Below are 15590 nucleotides of genomic sequence, written 5' to 3'. Positions count from 1 at the left end.
CCAAATGGATAACTTCATTCAAGTTCATTTGCCCCATCATTGAAATGTTCCCACAACCTAAGAGCTCACTTTCAAGGACTCTTCATTTCATGTTCTTGTCTTTTATTGCTTATTTATTGACTATTATTATTATTTCTTTCTTTTTGTATTTGCACAGTGGTTGAATGCCCAAGTTGGTGTGGTCTTTCATTGATTCTTTTATGGTTATTATTCTATGGATTTACTGAGTATGCCTGCAAGAAAACATATCTCAGGGTTACATATGGTGACATACATGCACTTCGATAATAAATTTACTTTGAACTTTGAAACACTTTCCCATTCAGCCCTTTTACAGTGTGGACATCCCAGTCAATATGTGGAAAGTTAAAATTACTCACTATCACAACCTTATGTTCCTTGCAACAGTACTCTAAATCCCATGGACTGTTCAGAGGTCTATAATATAATCACAGTTACCTGGTTATACCTTTCTTGTTCCTCCGTTCTACCCATAAAGCCTCACTAGCTGAGCTCTCCAGTTGTCACTGAGCACTGCCTTGAAATTTTCCCTGACTAGTAATTCCACCCTATCACTTCTAAAGCAACACAACCTCTGAATATTGAGCTACTAGTCCTACTCCTCCTGCAATCAAGTCTCACTAATAGCTACAATGTCATAATCCCTCATGCTGATCCATGCCCAAGCTCATCCATCTTTCCTTGCGTAGAAATATACACAACTCAGAACATTAGCTCCACCATGCTCAACTTTTGATTCGTGACTTTGTATGCAGGCTTAACAACATCATTCTCGACACCACTTCACCGTCTGTCTGGTGCTATGGTTTCCACCCTCCTGCAACTCTGGTTTAAACTCCCTCTGTGCAGCAAAACACGAACTCTGGTGGGAAGGTTATGGGGAGAAGGCAGGAGAATCAGATAATAAATCAGCCATGATGGAATGACGGAGCAGACTGGTTGAGGGGGATGGTATATTTCTGCTCCTATGTTTTATGGCTTTTGTGGTCCGATCCCGAGAGCGAGGACAGACTGGAGGTTTGATCAGTTTAAGTGCTGGGCTGAATTGGAAAGATGTGTTACAGGCCCGAGCCCGAGGGCATATCGAAGCAGCAGGATCCGGGTCCAAGATCAAGGAACGACACAAGGTTTGATCAACTTAAGCGCCAAGCCAGATCGAAAGGATCAGGGTGATGGGGACAGAAGCAAGGGATGGATTGTTTAGCGTGCTGCTTGGTGAGGTTTACCTGTCTCTGCATTGAACTGAGACTGTGACTTGCAACTAACAGGCTACTAGATCGGCTGCAGTGACGACTGGCTTCGAGGCTGTGGACTCACTTTCGTGAATTTCAGTTGTTTGCTTTAGTTGTTTGCACAATTTGTGTTTTTTTCCACACATTGGGTGGTTTTAAAATGGGTTCCATTATGTTTCTTTGTTTTGGTGTTGCCTGTAAGGAGACAAACCTCAAGGTTGTACATAATATACATACTTTAATAATAAATGTACTTTGAACTTTGAACTTATAGTATATGTACAAGTCAGAACAGTGTGTAATAAGGGAGGAAACCTGTAGGTGGCAGTGTTCCCAAGCACCTGAAAATGGTGGAAGTTGGAAATTTGTGGGTTGTGCAAATATTGTCTTAGTAACTGCAGCGCAGTTTGTGGATGGAGTGCACAATCACCAGGGGTGGGATGAGTGAACATTTTGGATAGTTGTTGGTACTGGTCTCTTCCCTCCTCCCACTGGGAAGATACAAAAGGGCAGCTTCTGTCTTGAACTTATGAGACTCTTGAATGGACCTCTTATACAATAGACTTGATCACCCAATTTACTTCACCTTGGTCCTTGCAATTTATTTCTCTACCTGTACTGTACTGCGCTTTCTCTGTAATTTTAGCATTATGATCCACATTCGGTTTTGTTTCCCATTTTGAACTGCATCAGAATGGAATGATTTGTCTGCATGGCATGCAAATGAATCTCTTCTCTGTACATATGACGATAATAAACCAGTTCCCTATTGCTTGTGTCAAATTTCTTATCCAGGCAAGTATTTCACCATATTCCTGACTTGTGTCTTGTAGATGGTGGCAAGTCTTTGGGGTGTCAGGAGTTAAGTCATTTACTACAGGGTACACAATTTCTTACCTACCTTGATAGCCACAGCTGTGAAGAGGTACTGGAATGTTATGGAATTCTGGTTTTCCCTTTTGGAACTCTTTGTTAAAATCTCTTATCTATGCTTTTGATCTACCAGCTTTTATGAAAATGACAATGGGCACCCATGTGACTATGACATAGAGATGCTGCCCCTCCTCATTCTTTCTGAGCTCTCTGCAGCTATTAGTGAGGGTGACTTCTCCACTTCCTCCACAGAGGAAGGGGGATATGAAATTAAAGGCTTGACCCTTCCAAGACATGGAGATCAGACTCTCATTGAAAACCAGTGTTTTGTGTGTTTTACCATGTTCTCATACCACTGACTTAGGTCAGTAACCACACCCTGCTCTTTCTTTCCTCCCTCCCTCACTCTTCTCTGCTCTTCAACTCCCCCTCTAATGCTCTCTTTACTGCCCATACCTCTCCTCTAGCTCACTTCTCCCCTTACTTTCTCTCTAACTCATCCCTGTTCCTTCTATTCCTACTCCCCCTCTCCAATCTCCCAGTTCCTCCTCTTGCACGCCAATTGCTTCCCAATCGCTATCACTCCTTTCTCATACCCTTCACTCTCCCAGACACCCCCTAAATCTCCCTTCTCAAAGATAAATTTTCATTTTCCCTTCATGCTGTTCTCTTACTGCGTTACAATGTGGTCAAGTCTGCAATTAGTTGATGACTATTTCTTACATCATTGCACAAGTAATTACAATTCTAATCATGACAACAGAAATTATAAAGTTATAATGTTAAAGATATTGCTATTACTATGTTACATAGTGCTATGATATAATGTCAATAATGAATTAAAACAGCTGATAAAACTTATACTTCTTGCCAGATAGCAGTTCATAAACTTGTCAAGGTTCTGTATTTTTTTTATCACATATTTATACTATTACTGTTAGAACAAAGAACACAGAACACTACTGGCACACAATGCTGTGCTGACCTTTTAACCTACCCTAAGATCAATCTAACCCTTCCTTCCTACATAGCCCTTCATTTTTTTTACCATCCTTGTCCCTGTCTAAGATTTTTATAAATGATTTACCTCTACCATCATGCCTAGCAGGGTATTTTCTTGCACTCACCAGTCTCTGTGTAAAGGACTTATCTCTGACATTCCCCCTATATTTCCCTCCAATCATCTTAAGCTTATGCCACACCACCCTAGTATTAGCCATTTCTAACTTGGGAAAAAGCCTTTGGCTATCCACCTGATGCATGTCTCATCATCTGTACACGTCTATCAAGTCACTTCTTATCCTTCTTTGAGAAAAGTCCTAGCTTGTTCAATCTATCCTCATAAGACATGCTCTTTAATCCAGGCAGCATCCTGCTAAATCTCCACTGCACCCTCTTTAAAGCTTCTACATCTTTTTTATAATGAGCCGATCAGAACTGAGCACAATATTCCAAGTGTGGTTTAACCAGGGCTCAAGGCTCTTGATGTTCTTTCATGTTAGATGTGGAAACTTCCTGGGCTTCCAGCTGGGTACAGATATCAATTTTAACTGACGTTTCAACGACAAACTCTGCCATCTTCATCAGGGATGATGTCTGGGCATGTCTAGTCTGGTGGTATTTGTACTTCTGTCATCCATCCTCCTGACTGATTAGTCCCCATCCAGTCAGGTTTCTGCTCTCCCATCTTGCTTACAATTGAATTCCAGTTCTTATGTAGAGTGAGAGCTTGGTCTTTGTTAAAATTTTTTTCCCTTAGTTTTATTTCAAAGCCTTCCTTCACCAGGTTGCCCCAAAAGCCATTGGCGCAGCACAGTAGTTCAATCCTGTGGTCATTGCAAATGCAATGTTCTGCTACTGCGGATTTCTCCAAGTAACCCAGACAGACACACCTCCTGTGTTCCTTGATGCGGGTTTCCACTGTGTGTCCTGTCTGGCTGGTATATGTTGCTCCACATTCACAACGAGTCCTGTTAATGCCAGCTGTCTTGAGTCCCAGGTCATCTTTGACTTGCATAAGCTGAGACTTGGGCTTTCTAATGGGTTTGTGGATGGTATTAATCTGGTATTTCTTCAGGATCCTGGTGGAAACTGGACAGTAGCCTTGGACATGGCGTCTAGTAGAAACCCACTCACACAGACTTATACTTCACCAATAACTGCCACCACCACACCTTCCAATGTAGTTCCTTCTACTTTGATTAACCGTGCGAAAACTATTTCGGACCCAATAGTCTCCCCGAGGATATAAGACGATTACCTACTGGCTACAAGGTGAAGGCAATCAATCAGGCCCTTAAGAGGGCTGTGGAGAAACCAGGAAACCTAACAATGAGGAGTATCATGTTGCTACCACCTGTCTTCCCTATATTTCCATGGTTTCTGGAAGGACTGCCAGAATCCTGAAGAAATACTGGATTAAGGCCATCCACAAATCCGTAAGGAAGCTCAATTCACAGTTTATGCAGGTCAAAGATGACCTGAGACTCAGGATGGTTGGTGGTTACAGGATTCCCTGTGAAAGCAGAGTAGTATATATCAGCCAGGCTGGAGAAATTGGTGGGAGAAAATTGTATTTGCAAAGGCTATAGGATTACTTTGACAGCACAAAACTACCGTGCCATGCCAACAGCTTTTGGGACTGCCTGGTGAAGGAAGTCATTGAAATAAAACTGGAGGAAAAGAATTTTAACAAAGGTGAAGGTCTCGCTCTAAGTGAGAACTTGAATTCGATTGTAAATAAGGTGGGATTAACGAACCAGGAGGGATGGATGACAGAGGTATAAATACCACCTGTCCAGACATGCCCAGGCATCATCCCTGATGAAGATGGCAGAGTTTGTCATCGAAATGATGGTTAAAATGGATACCTGTACCTGGCTGGAAGCCCAGGAAGAGTTTATTTGTCATATACACTGGGAAGGCAGTAAATGTTGTTTCATAGACATTATTCTTAAAGGGTATTAGGGGGTAGTGGAGGTATAATTTTGTCCATCTGTACTGATCACCCCATCCTTGACTAAGCTGTTCCACCATGAACATGATCTGTTATGAGTCAACATCATGCTTTCAGATCAGGTCATGCATAGCACATACCTCCGCCACACTGCTCAGTTATGTTTCTGGGGTACAGGGGCTAGCGACCCTTGTGCCTATTCTATGTACTTGCTACGAGTTTACATATGACTTTTTATAATCGCTGAGCAGCAGTGAACCATCTGATTGACCTGTCAGAATTCTCTTTGGGAACTAGTTGACTTGATCAGCATTTCTGATCTGGCTATTGTTCACAATTGCACGTAATATATATAAAAAAAACTACTATTTCTTATGGATTTCAAAGATGTTGAATACAAGTTGAGCTCAAAAAGCATTTGTCTCCCATAAACTGGGAGACATTCTCTGGAATATTCAGGAAAGCATATGTAGAAGATACCGGTCTGAAGAACCTATTAGCACATTAGAGGTCTGAACAACATTATTACAGGGGTGCTCAAATACAATAATATTGGTCAGACCACCAATGTGTCTGAACACATTTCACTAGTGTCCCAATCTTTAGAGAAAAGAGATTGTGTTAAATTTATTCAACACAGAGAACGGTAGGTATTGGGGATGAATTGCAGGAGAAGTGATGGAAGAAGATACAACAGGAGCATTTAGACAAGCATATGAAATGGAAAGGGAATGGACGGTTATAGACCAAGTGCAGGCAGATATACCGTTTAAATTGCTGTCATTGTGGGCTGAAGAATCTACCTGTGCTGGAATGTTCTAGGTTGTAAATGGTGGAATGATGAATGGGATCCACCTGAGAGAAGACATTGGTGTGATGGGCTGAATGGCCTCCTGCACTGAAAGGAACAATGAAAACTGTCTGAAGAGATTATCATTTCCCATTGACATATCAATGGCACAGTGTGATTTTGTTCCTGTTTCCCTTGCATCCACTCAATAGGAAAAGGGTGCGCTTTCTGTGGTTGCTGTTCAACAGCTCAACCCTGGGGCTAAGGCGTTCTCATTGTCCACTCCAACCTTCCTTTTCTCTGCAACTTATACTGTTTCCAAACCAATGGCCTGAAAGAAGCGTTAATGGTTGTTTCGGTACAGATGCTGCCATGTCTAGAATCTTCTATTTTTTATTCTATTTGTTGTTTGAATCTGGGGCAGAGCATTAGTGCTCCCGGGAAAGTGCGCAGCCGATGCAAACAGAAAGTGAAGAAGAACGTTCAGAATTTGTATTTACCAGCGTTGAGAGTTCCACTAAAACCTCTCCCTTGCTATTTAACGGGGCATTTACTATTGTTTGCACACTTGTCGGTAGCTTTTGTGAGGTGAACGTTCTAGTCGACTGACAGTACAGGATTGGAGGGGAGGAGTTTGAAGGAGGTGGTTTCCAGCCGTGCTAAGGGTTGATTCTCCAAGGAGCCGAGTCCAGTCTTTAACCGGAGCGCTTCCCCCAACAATGACCTCTGAAGGAGTTTCGGGAAATGAGATACTTTACCACCCCGACCGGAGGCTCCATCCGAAAGCTCATATACCCGACATCGAAACGTACAAACGGATGCACAAAAAATCAGTTGAAAACCCAGAAGGTAGAGTATATTGAGGAAACGAGTGAAGGAATCCAATTATGCGTAGGTATTTCTCTTTATATTTCGTGAGTGTATGCCCCACTCACACTGCACCATCGCGGAGTTTCCAGGTGAGGCTGTTTCAGTTTGTGTCCTTGATATTCTGATTTGTTATACGACTAAATCGGCAAACTTAGTTCACAGTGCGGATAGCACTTCATAGAATCATATCTCTTACAATTGATTTTTTTTTGTTGGTTAGCATGGCAAAGCAAATTCTCCAGTATTTCGAAGGGTTTTTCTAATCGCTATACTTTTCAATCTACGGCATAGGAAAATAAGAAAAAATAAAGAGCAGAATGCCATTCGGCCCCTTTGAGGCTGGCGACAAGATCGGTGCTAGTCCTGAACCCCACCATCATTTTACCGCATCGTCCATTCCTCTAATTTCGTTAATATCCAGAAATATATCGATAGATGTTCCAGCAACAGAGCCTCGACAGCAGTACAGGATGAAAATTCACAATCCTCTGAATGAAAGTCTTTGTCAGCTTTTCCGTCCTAAGTGGTGAGCCTGGTATATGGAGATGCCTCCCTCAGATTACAGCAACCTCCCCATGTCTGCCCTTCATCTGGAGCAACAACCTGTTGGACATACTGTGGGTGAGCAGCATCCGTTATGGGGGTGGGAATGGAATTGCTCAGTCTCCCCTCCCAGTCCTGATGAAGGATTTTGAGCTGAAACATCAACAATTCTTCCCCAGATTTCCTGATCGACCCACTGAGATCTTCAAGCAGGCTGTCTGTTGCTCCAGATTTCAGTACTTGAAGTCTCTTGTCTTTATCTGGTATCAATGAGTTCAGTCTTCAAAAGTGTAATGGACAGACCACCAGCCTACTCAGGAGAGGATCTGCTCTCCCAGGAATCAGTCCAGTGAACTCTTACTACTCTGTAACAACTAAACTAAATGTTCATTAATAACCAAAAAAAAAGCCTCATTGCTTTTATTTGGCAACCAACCTATATTAGCACTCGTCTCATCACAGGGAAATTTACAACGACCAATTAACCTACTAACTTGTACATCTTTGGACTGTGGGAGGAAACCAGAGCATCTGGAAGAAACCCATGCAGCCACAGGGAGAACATGCAAAATCCTTCTCGATGGTGCCGGAATTGAACTTGGAACTCAGCAATGCCCTGAGATCTAAAGGTGTTGTGCTAGCCGCTATGCTTTTGTGGTGTTCCCTTCACTGGCAATGATACTAAAGCTGCAATAAGGTACAGCAGTGGGCACGAGGACTTCTGTGTCAGTTCCAGCTTCAATTTGTATGTAAACTTGCCCATATTTCTAACAGAAAAGACCATAAGAAGCAGGTGAAAATTAGGCCATTCGGTCCATCAAGTCTACTCTGCCATACTATCATGGCTGATTTATTAACTTTCTCAACCTGATTCTCCTGCCTTCTCATCGTAACATGTGATGCCATTTCTATGTACGGCCCTCTGTTGGTCAGGGTCGACCGTGGATATTGCATCCTAGCTGTCTACCTGAGATATGCGAACCAGGGCAGTCCGATATGGAGATCAAGCTGCTGCCCATGCCGCAGGCACACCCTCTCCATGCAGCTGATGGTTCCAAAGGAATAGCAGAGACCGATACAGTTTGGCACTAGCAGAATTGTAGGAGTTGCCAGTCAGTGTTGAACTTGATGTTGGACTGCCTTAGGGACTCGCTCTGTACTTTATCTCGGGGTTTTCTCCTGAAGCTTTGGCCATGAGTCAGTATACTGTAGTGCAAGGCAGTGGAGATTTGAGATCAGAGTTCTTCTGCTAGGTGAACTACCAACTACAGCTGACAAGCCCTGTCAGCTCGAAGCAATGGGATTTAAGGCACCAGTAACCCACTTTTTCCCCTTCTCCTGTCAGTAGAAATGGTTTCACTGGGCTTAGTAACTAAGCCACACATGAAGGCCAAGAGCTGGACTTGGCTATTTAAGATGCCAAATTCATCTTAAAGATTCACAGGCTACTTCAGATGCACGCCATTGGGAGCATTTAATAAGTAGTGGAAGCTTATCCCGACTACCTCCCTCGGCTTTGACAGCCTTAAGGAACCAATGCCCTTACTAATCAAGAACATATCAACCTCCACGTTAAATATACCCCATGATTTGGACCCTACAGCTATATGTGGAAATTAATTCCATAGACTCACCACCCTCCTGCTAAAGAAATTCCTCCTCATCTCTGTTCTACAGGAACATCCTTCTATTCTAAGGCTGTGCCCTCTGGTCCTCGACTCTCCCACTACTTGTCAGTCACAGTTAACCTCACTCTACATTTAGAATGCTTCTTCTTTGAGATGATCCGATAATGCATCTTCTGGACTGCTCTAAGTAGCTATAGCCATTGCTGTTCCATTGTCATCCCTACTAGTGTCCCCTTCCAATCTACCTTGGCCAGGTCCTCTCTCAATCCTCTGTAGATCGCCTTTCTCTACTGTAATACATCCAATTTTTATTTATTTTCTAGAGATATGAGGTACAGGCCCTTTCCCTAATCACAGGGCAATTTACAATGACCAATTAACCTACTAACTGGTATGTCTTTTGATTGTGTGAGGAAATATGAGCACCCAGAGGAAACCTACATGCCTACAGAAGGATGTACAAACTTCTTATAGAAGACGATGGAATGGAACTCCAAACTCCGGAATGCCCCAAGCTGTAATAGCATATCAAACTGCAGGGTGAATTCTATTATATTATGATCACTGCTTCCTAAGAGTTCCTTTACGTTAAGTTCCCTAATCAAATCTACTTCATTTCACAGCACCCAATCCAGAATTGCCCTTTCCCTTGTGGGTTCAACCAGAAAGTGCTCCAAAAAGCCCTCTCATAGGCATTCTACAAATTCCTTCTCTTGAGATTCTGCACCAACCTGATTTTCCCAGTCTACCTGCATATTAAAATCCTCAATTACCATCATAACATAGTCCTTTCCCAATGCATTTTCCATCTCCCTTTCTAATTTGTACCCCCCATCCTACCTACTTTTGAGAGTCCTGTATATTAACTGCCATCAGGGTCATTTTATCCCTGTAGTTTCTACAACTTCTTATCTTATGTCACTTCTTTCTAAGGATTTGATTTAATTTTTGACCAATAAAGCTATCCTACCACCCCACCCCCCAGCATACTTGCCTGTCCTTTCGATACAATCCGTATCCTTCAATGCTCCCAACTATAATCATCTATCAGTAATGCCCACATCACATCTGCCAATTTCTAACTGTGCTACAAGATGAAGTACCTTATTACATATACTGTGTGCATTCAAAAGGAACAGCTTCACTACTGCATTCACACCCTTTTCAATTTTGTCTTCATGTCGCCTGAAGTTAAATTCTTAACCCTTACTAAATTTTTGTCTTATTCTTTATTTTGGAGACTTCCATCACTTCTTCTGTACTCTCCTTCCCTTTTATCTTATCCATACTTTTCCAGGCTGTTGAACACCTTCCCCCCCACCCCTAAAGCTCTATCCACAGCCCTAGTTATGCGATTCACCAGGACCATGGTCCCAGCATAGTTCAGGTGGAACCCGTCCCATCAGAACAGCTCCCTCCTTCCCCAGTACTGGCCCCAATGTCCCACAAATTCAAACCCACTACTCCCTCACCAACCTTTGAGCCATGCTTTTGCTCTCTGATCTTATTAACCCTGTGCCAATTTACACACATGGCTTATGTAACAATTTAGAGATAATTATCTTTATGGTTCTGTGTTTTAATTTATTCACTAGCTGCTCAAGTTCCCTCAGAGAATTGTGAGAATTGTGTCTATTCCCCTGACTATATTACCCCCAATTACAGCAACATTTCTTTTCTCTCCCCCTCTTGAATGGCCTCCTGAACCATGGTGGCATGGTTCAGTTGCTCATCCTTCCTACAGTCCCCACCTTCATCCTCACATGGAGCAACAATCTCAGACCTGTTGGGCAAGTTCAAGGGCTGAAGCTTCTTCAGATCCTTGCTGTTTCCAATTCTGGTCATGAACCTGGCTCCAGTTCCCACACTCATTCTTAGGGAACACCTTATTTAAAGCAATGACCCCTCACTTCTAGATTCTTTCACAGGAGAAGACAGAGTTATAGTAGGCAGCTGTCAATCCCAGGGGATCATGGGGTTGCTCCTCTGGCAGACAGAGTCCTCTCCAGAGCGCAAGCCTGGATGGGAAGATTTGAAGAACCAGCTGTTGCCCATGCAGTGGGCTCCCCCTCTCCATATCACTGATGTAGTCCAAGGGAAGGGCAAGCACTGATAACAGCTTGGCACCACTGTTGTCGCAGTGGTTGCCAGAGTGAAGTTGTAAACAACATCAAACTGCCTTAGGGACCCCAGCTCCGGATTTCTTCCTCGGGGTTTATTCCCAAAGCCTTTCCCATGGGTGGGTATGGCCGCAAGGCAGCGGAGGTTTAAAATCAGAGTTTTCCTTCTCCTAGGCAGGCTGCCGTCTGAGGCTGACGAGCCCCACCTGCCCAGAGCAACTGGTTTTGAGGCACCAGTGGCCCAGCTTTGCCCCTTCTCTTGTCAGTAAAAACAATTCTGCTGGGCCTAGTAGCTCAGCCGCACGTGAAGGCCAAGAGTTGGACTTGGTTGTCCGAGGCTGTTAGAGTCAACCGCCATTTGGAGCACTTTATAGGTAGTGGAAGCTTATCCCCACTATCATCCCCGGCTATGGCAACCTTAGGATCCAGACAGATTTATAAACCCACCACATTAAGACCCTTCAGGATCTTGTACATCAAGTTACAATACTCTCCAGTCTTCTGAACTATTCAAGCCTTGCCTGTCCAGCCTTTCCTCGTAAGACAACGAGTCCATTCCATGTATTCATTGTGTTTCAGGATTTAAATTAAAGACAGGATTTAAATTAAAGAATTGTTGCAAGATGTTAGGGAATTCTTTGCTGGATTAATTGTTTAATTGAAATTTGAGATTGATAGTTATTTGTCTGCAACAGGTATTGAAAAATAAGACAAAGATGGTTGTACAAAGTTGGCTCAGCCATGACCTGCAGAACAGCCAAATGACTTCTGCTCCACATTCTTGTTTCATAATGAAGAAATAAATTTTAAATTGTAAATTTATTAGTGGTTATTTTACCTTCTGAACTAAATATGAAACCAATTAAAAACCCTGGTGCTGTAAACAAGTGCTGATGAAAGTAGTCTCATCTGTAACATTAACTGTTTTTCTTTCCACAGATGTTGCCTGCCCTGATTGGATTTCCACCATTTTCTATTTTCAGTTTTTATGGTTTCTACACACATTTGTCTAGCCAGTGGGACGATGCCCCACCATCTTACCATTAACAATTCATTACACATAACTTGCAGGGTTTCGGCCTGAAACATTGACAATTTCTCCCTCCCTGTGGTAAACCATGTATATATGTTGTAACTTGGTTGCCTGTCTGGAAACACCCCTCTGCTGACTGCCCCTGTGGCTCCTCCCACAGAATCCTGTATAAAGGTGTTCGCTTTGCCCCTCCCTCTCAGTCCGGGGGCAGACACTCACTGTGGAGGTCGTATTGTACAGCGAATAAAAGCCTTTCAGTATTTTACCAAACCTCAGTCTTTTGGAGTAATTGAAGGTGCTTCACTCCCCCACCTCCAAACAGGTGCTACTTGGCCCTCTAAGTTCCTCCAGCAGATGGTTGCTCTAGATTCCAGCATCTGTATTGTCTTCTGTCTCCTTTACACAGGTCTAGTAGCTTAATTTGCTAATAACTGCCCCATTAGGCCATTTCTCCCCTACCTCTGACATCCCCTTGGTTCTACACATCTCTTCCCCATACCTTCCCTCCTACTTAAAACCTATAGGCATCTTTCTCTCTCCCAGTTCTGATGAAGGGTCACAGACCCAAAGCATCAATCATTTTTCCTCCACTGATGCCGCCTGACCTACTGATTTCTGTCAGCATTTTCTGTTTTGACAAAGTATGTTCTAATATTTATAGATTTTCTTATTTTTTTTTCTGATAGAATTCTGGGGTGAGCTTGTGCAAGAGTTTTACTGGAACAGCCCTCCCACAGGTGCAATCCTAGATTACAATTTTGATGTGACAAAGGGGAACGTGTATGTGAATTTCATGAAGGGAGCAACCACAAACATCTGCTACAATCTTCTGGATAGAAAAACACAAGAAACTGATCAGGGAGAGAAAATAGCTTATTACTGGTAATCAATTATTTGTCATTCATCCTTCCCTCCACACACCTATTTTATTAAAGATTGATTGCCTATCAAACATGACTTGGTGTGCAGTAGATGGTGGATGTTTTAAACAAAGATTTAATTTGTATCCTAGTAAAACTAATTAGGTAAGAAGTGATTCTGTGTCTGCAGTAATTTTGTTGTTTCGGGAAATAATTCAAGAAAATGAATCCTCCTTTCCCACCGTTGGCTTCTAATGACATTAATGTTGCAGTTTGGTTCAAAAGTAGCCAGTTACTTATGGCACTTCACTGAAGTTCTTCTGTATCAAAGAGAATAGTGGGGGATGCAAAAATAAAGGAAAATATTGTGAATTCTAATGAAGTTAAATTTGTTCTACACGCAGTAACGTGCAAAATTTCTTTGTGTCAGGGAATTTTGTTTCAAATTTTGTTACCCTAACCCTTGATTGATTGAATGTGACTCAGGTGATTAGAATGGAATTGGTCTTTTAATTAGCATTGCAATTGTGGATGGTGTATACAAGTTTGGGCTGGACATGTTCAGGAAGCAAAACAAAGGGTTGAAATTCATTCCATATTCTAAACCTCATGCAACCTTTTAAAGGATGTACCTTTAGAACAGAGATGAGGAAGAATTTATTAATGCAGAGGGTGGTCAGTCTGTGGGTTTCATTGCCGCAGATGGCTCGGGAAAGGAAGTCATTGGATATATTTAAAGTGGATGTTGATAGGTTCTTGATTAGTATGGGCATCAAAGGTTAGAGGGAGAAGGCAGAGGAATGCCATGGCACTTACTGATAGAGCCATACTTAGACGCATTTGCTGATGGAGTTTTATATTCTGGTATAGGCAAGTCAAATCATGAGGAAGTGTTGATACAATATGCATGGTTAAGAATATTTTAATGAATAGGTTTGACTTTTCCATAGGAGAACATGGAATACAATGGAAATCTGATTTCACTGTATCTTGTTACATGTGACAATAATAAACCAATACCAATAAGCAGATACTGTTGCTTATTGTGCAGTGAGCCAGGCAGAATCCATACGATTGCTTGCTGCATCTTTCAGCCTTGTTTCTTTGTGTTGAAGGCAGTGCAGCATTATGACATAACTTTGACCTGCCCTCTCTTCACTATGACCAATTTGACTGGATCAAGGAATATTTGTTAATTGTTGCGACATAGAAAGATGCTAATTGTCCTATTGGCCCATGCTAGCTCTGAGCAATCTCTTCAGTCACATTTCCCTTCTCCTGGTTCCTTACATGTTCAGAATTCTTCCCTGAGTTTTTTCCCATTAGCCATAAATGACAATACCAATTAACTTAAGAACCCATATTTGGGATGCGGCGGGAACCAGAGATTGTGAGTTCTGATTGCTGGCATGTGCCTAATATTTTACTCATCCTGCTGTGTGTATCTGAAATCTATACAATTGCTCATATGTAAGTAATGAAAAAAAATCAAACACACTTCCTCAGAGTTTACTTTTCTTTCAAATATTTGGCTTATCACAGAAATGATTTTTAGTTTCATTACTTCTTGCTGAATTTGGCTATTCGATCATGCAACCTGTCCATAAGGGGATATTTAGTGAAAGGTTTATGGTCGTTTTAGCTTTTGCTATTATAAGTGGTATTAATCATTTTAAGTTGATTTCCTGTCATTTTTACAAAGGAAGAAAATTATTGTCAGCAGTGCTACCACAGAATAAAATAAATCCAGAAAATTAAATAGAGGTTTATCGACCAAGTGCCATTTGAGTAGAAGGATTTGCATAAAATTCTCTAGAAATGAATAATGTGAATAATGCAATAAATGCATTTGAAGTCATTGGAGAGTTATACAGTGCATTTGAATTTTTAGCCCTTGGGAACCAGTGGTGAACTCTTCCTGACCTTGAGAGCTTAGTAATATTATGTTGTTGGTCTATTATACTTTCTGCCAGAATAGGTATTGCAGCAGTTCAGTTTCCTAATTTACTGAAATCTGGTTATTATATTTCTGATCACGAGACATCTTTATCTGCTTTAGTAGAACGAAGAGCTGTGTTGCCTTTTAAGAACAAAGCTATGGCGATGAAAGGCAAGCCTTTATGGTTTTACAAGAGACAGCATGAACAAGTAGTGAAACACTTAAAAAGAATGATCCTATGTTAAAACATTTATGATATGCCTTAATATATCAATATCATCACAGCAATGGAACAATGTTATAAAGACTGTTAAAGCAGATGCATGTATTAATAAGGTATAGCTTGAAAATCTGAGTATAATGTAATCCAGAAAAAATCTGCAGATGCTGGAAATCTGAAATGAAAATAGAACAATCTGAAAATACTCTGCAGTCAAAGAGCATTTGTGGAAAGATAAATAGGTAACAATCTCAGGTCAATCTGGAATGTTAATTCTGTTAATTTCTGCATTAGTATTGCCTGACCTGTTATCCTGTATTAATAAGGAAGCGTAGTGAATAGTTAAGTCAAAAAAAAACAATCCTAGTTACAAATGGATGGAAGTGTAGATTGTGAGGGTCACAGCACTAATTTAGATAGATATGGTAAATTGGAAGCATAACAGATAAACTGTTAAATCCACTTAGAACAGAAATATGTTACTTGAGACAAATGAGTTAACATT

At 41.6% G+C, this 15590-nt stretch overlaps 1 protein-coding gene across 1 annotated transcript in view; it reads left to right on the top strand.

Annotated features, from left to right (window-relative positions):
• Positions 1–6591: 6591 nt before the first annotated feature.
• The window catches only part of acss2l (acyl-CoA synthetase short chain family member 2 like), a 54573-nt gene continuing 45574 nt past the window's right edge, over positions 6592–15590 (top strand). Inside the window, exons 1-2 of the mRNA XM_063049724.1 lie at positions 6592–6721; positions 12753–12948. Of these exons, the coding sequence (XP_062905794.1) occupies positions 6592–6721; positions 12753–12948 (326 nt within the window). The remainder of the gene's footprint in view (positions 6722–12752; positions 12949–15590) is intronic.

Source organism: Mobula hypostoma, chromosome 1 (genome assembly GCF_963921235.1).
Source record: "Mobula hypostoma chromosome 1, sMobHyp1.1, whole genome shotgun sequence".
NCBI classification, from domain to species: Eukaryota; Metazoa; Chordata; class Chondrichthyes; order Myliobatiformes; family Myliobatidae; genus Mobula; species Mobula hypostoma.
This window is presented reverse-complemented; position numbering and strand designations above follow the sequence as displayed.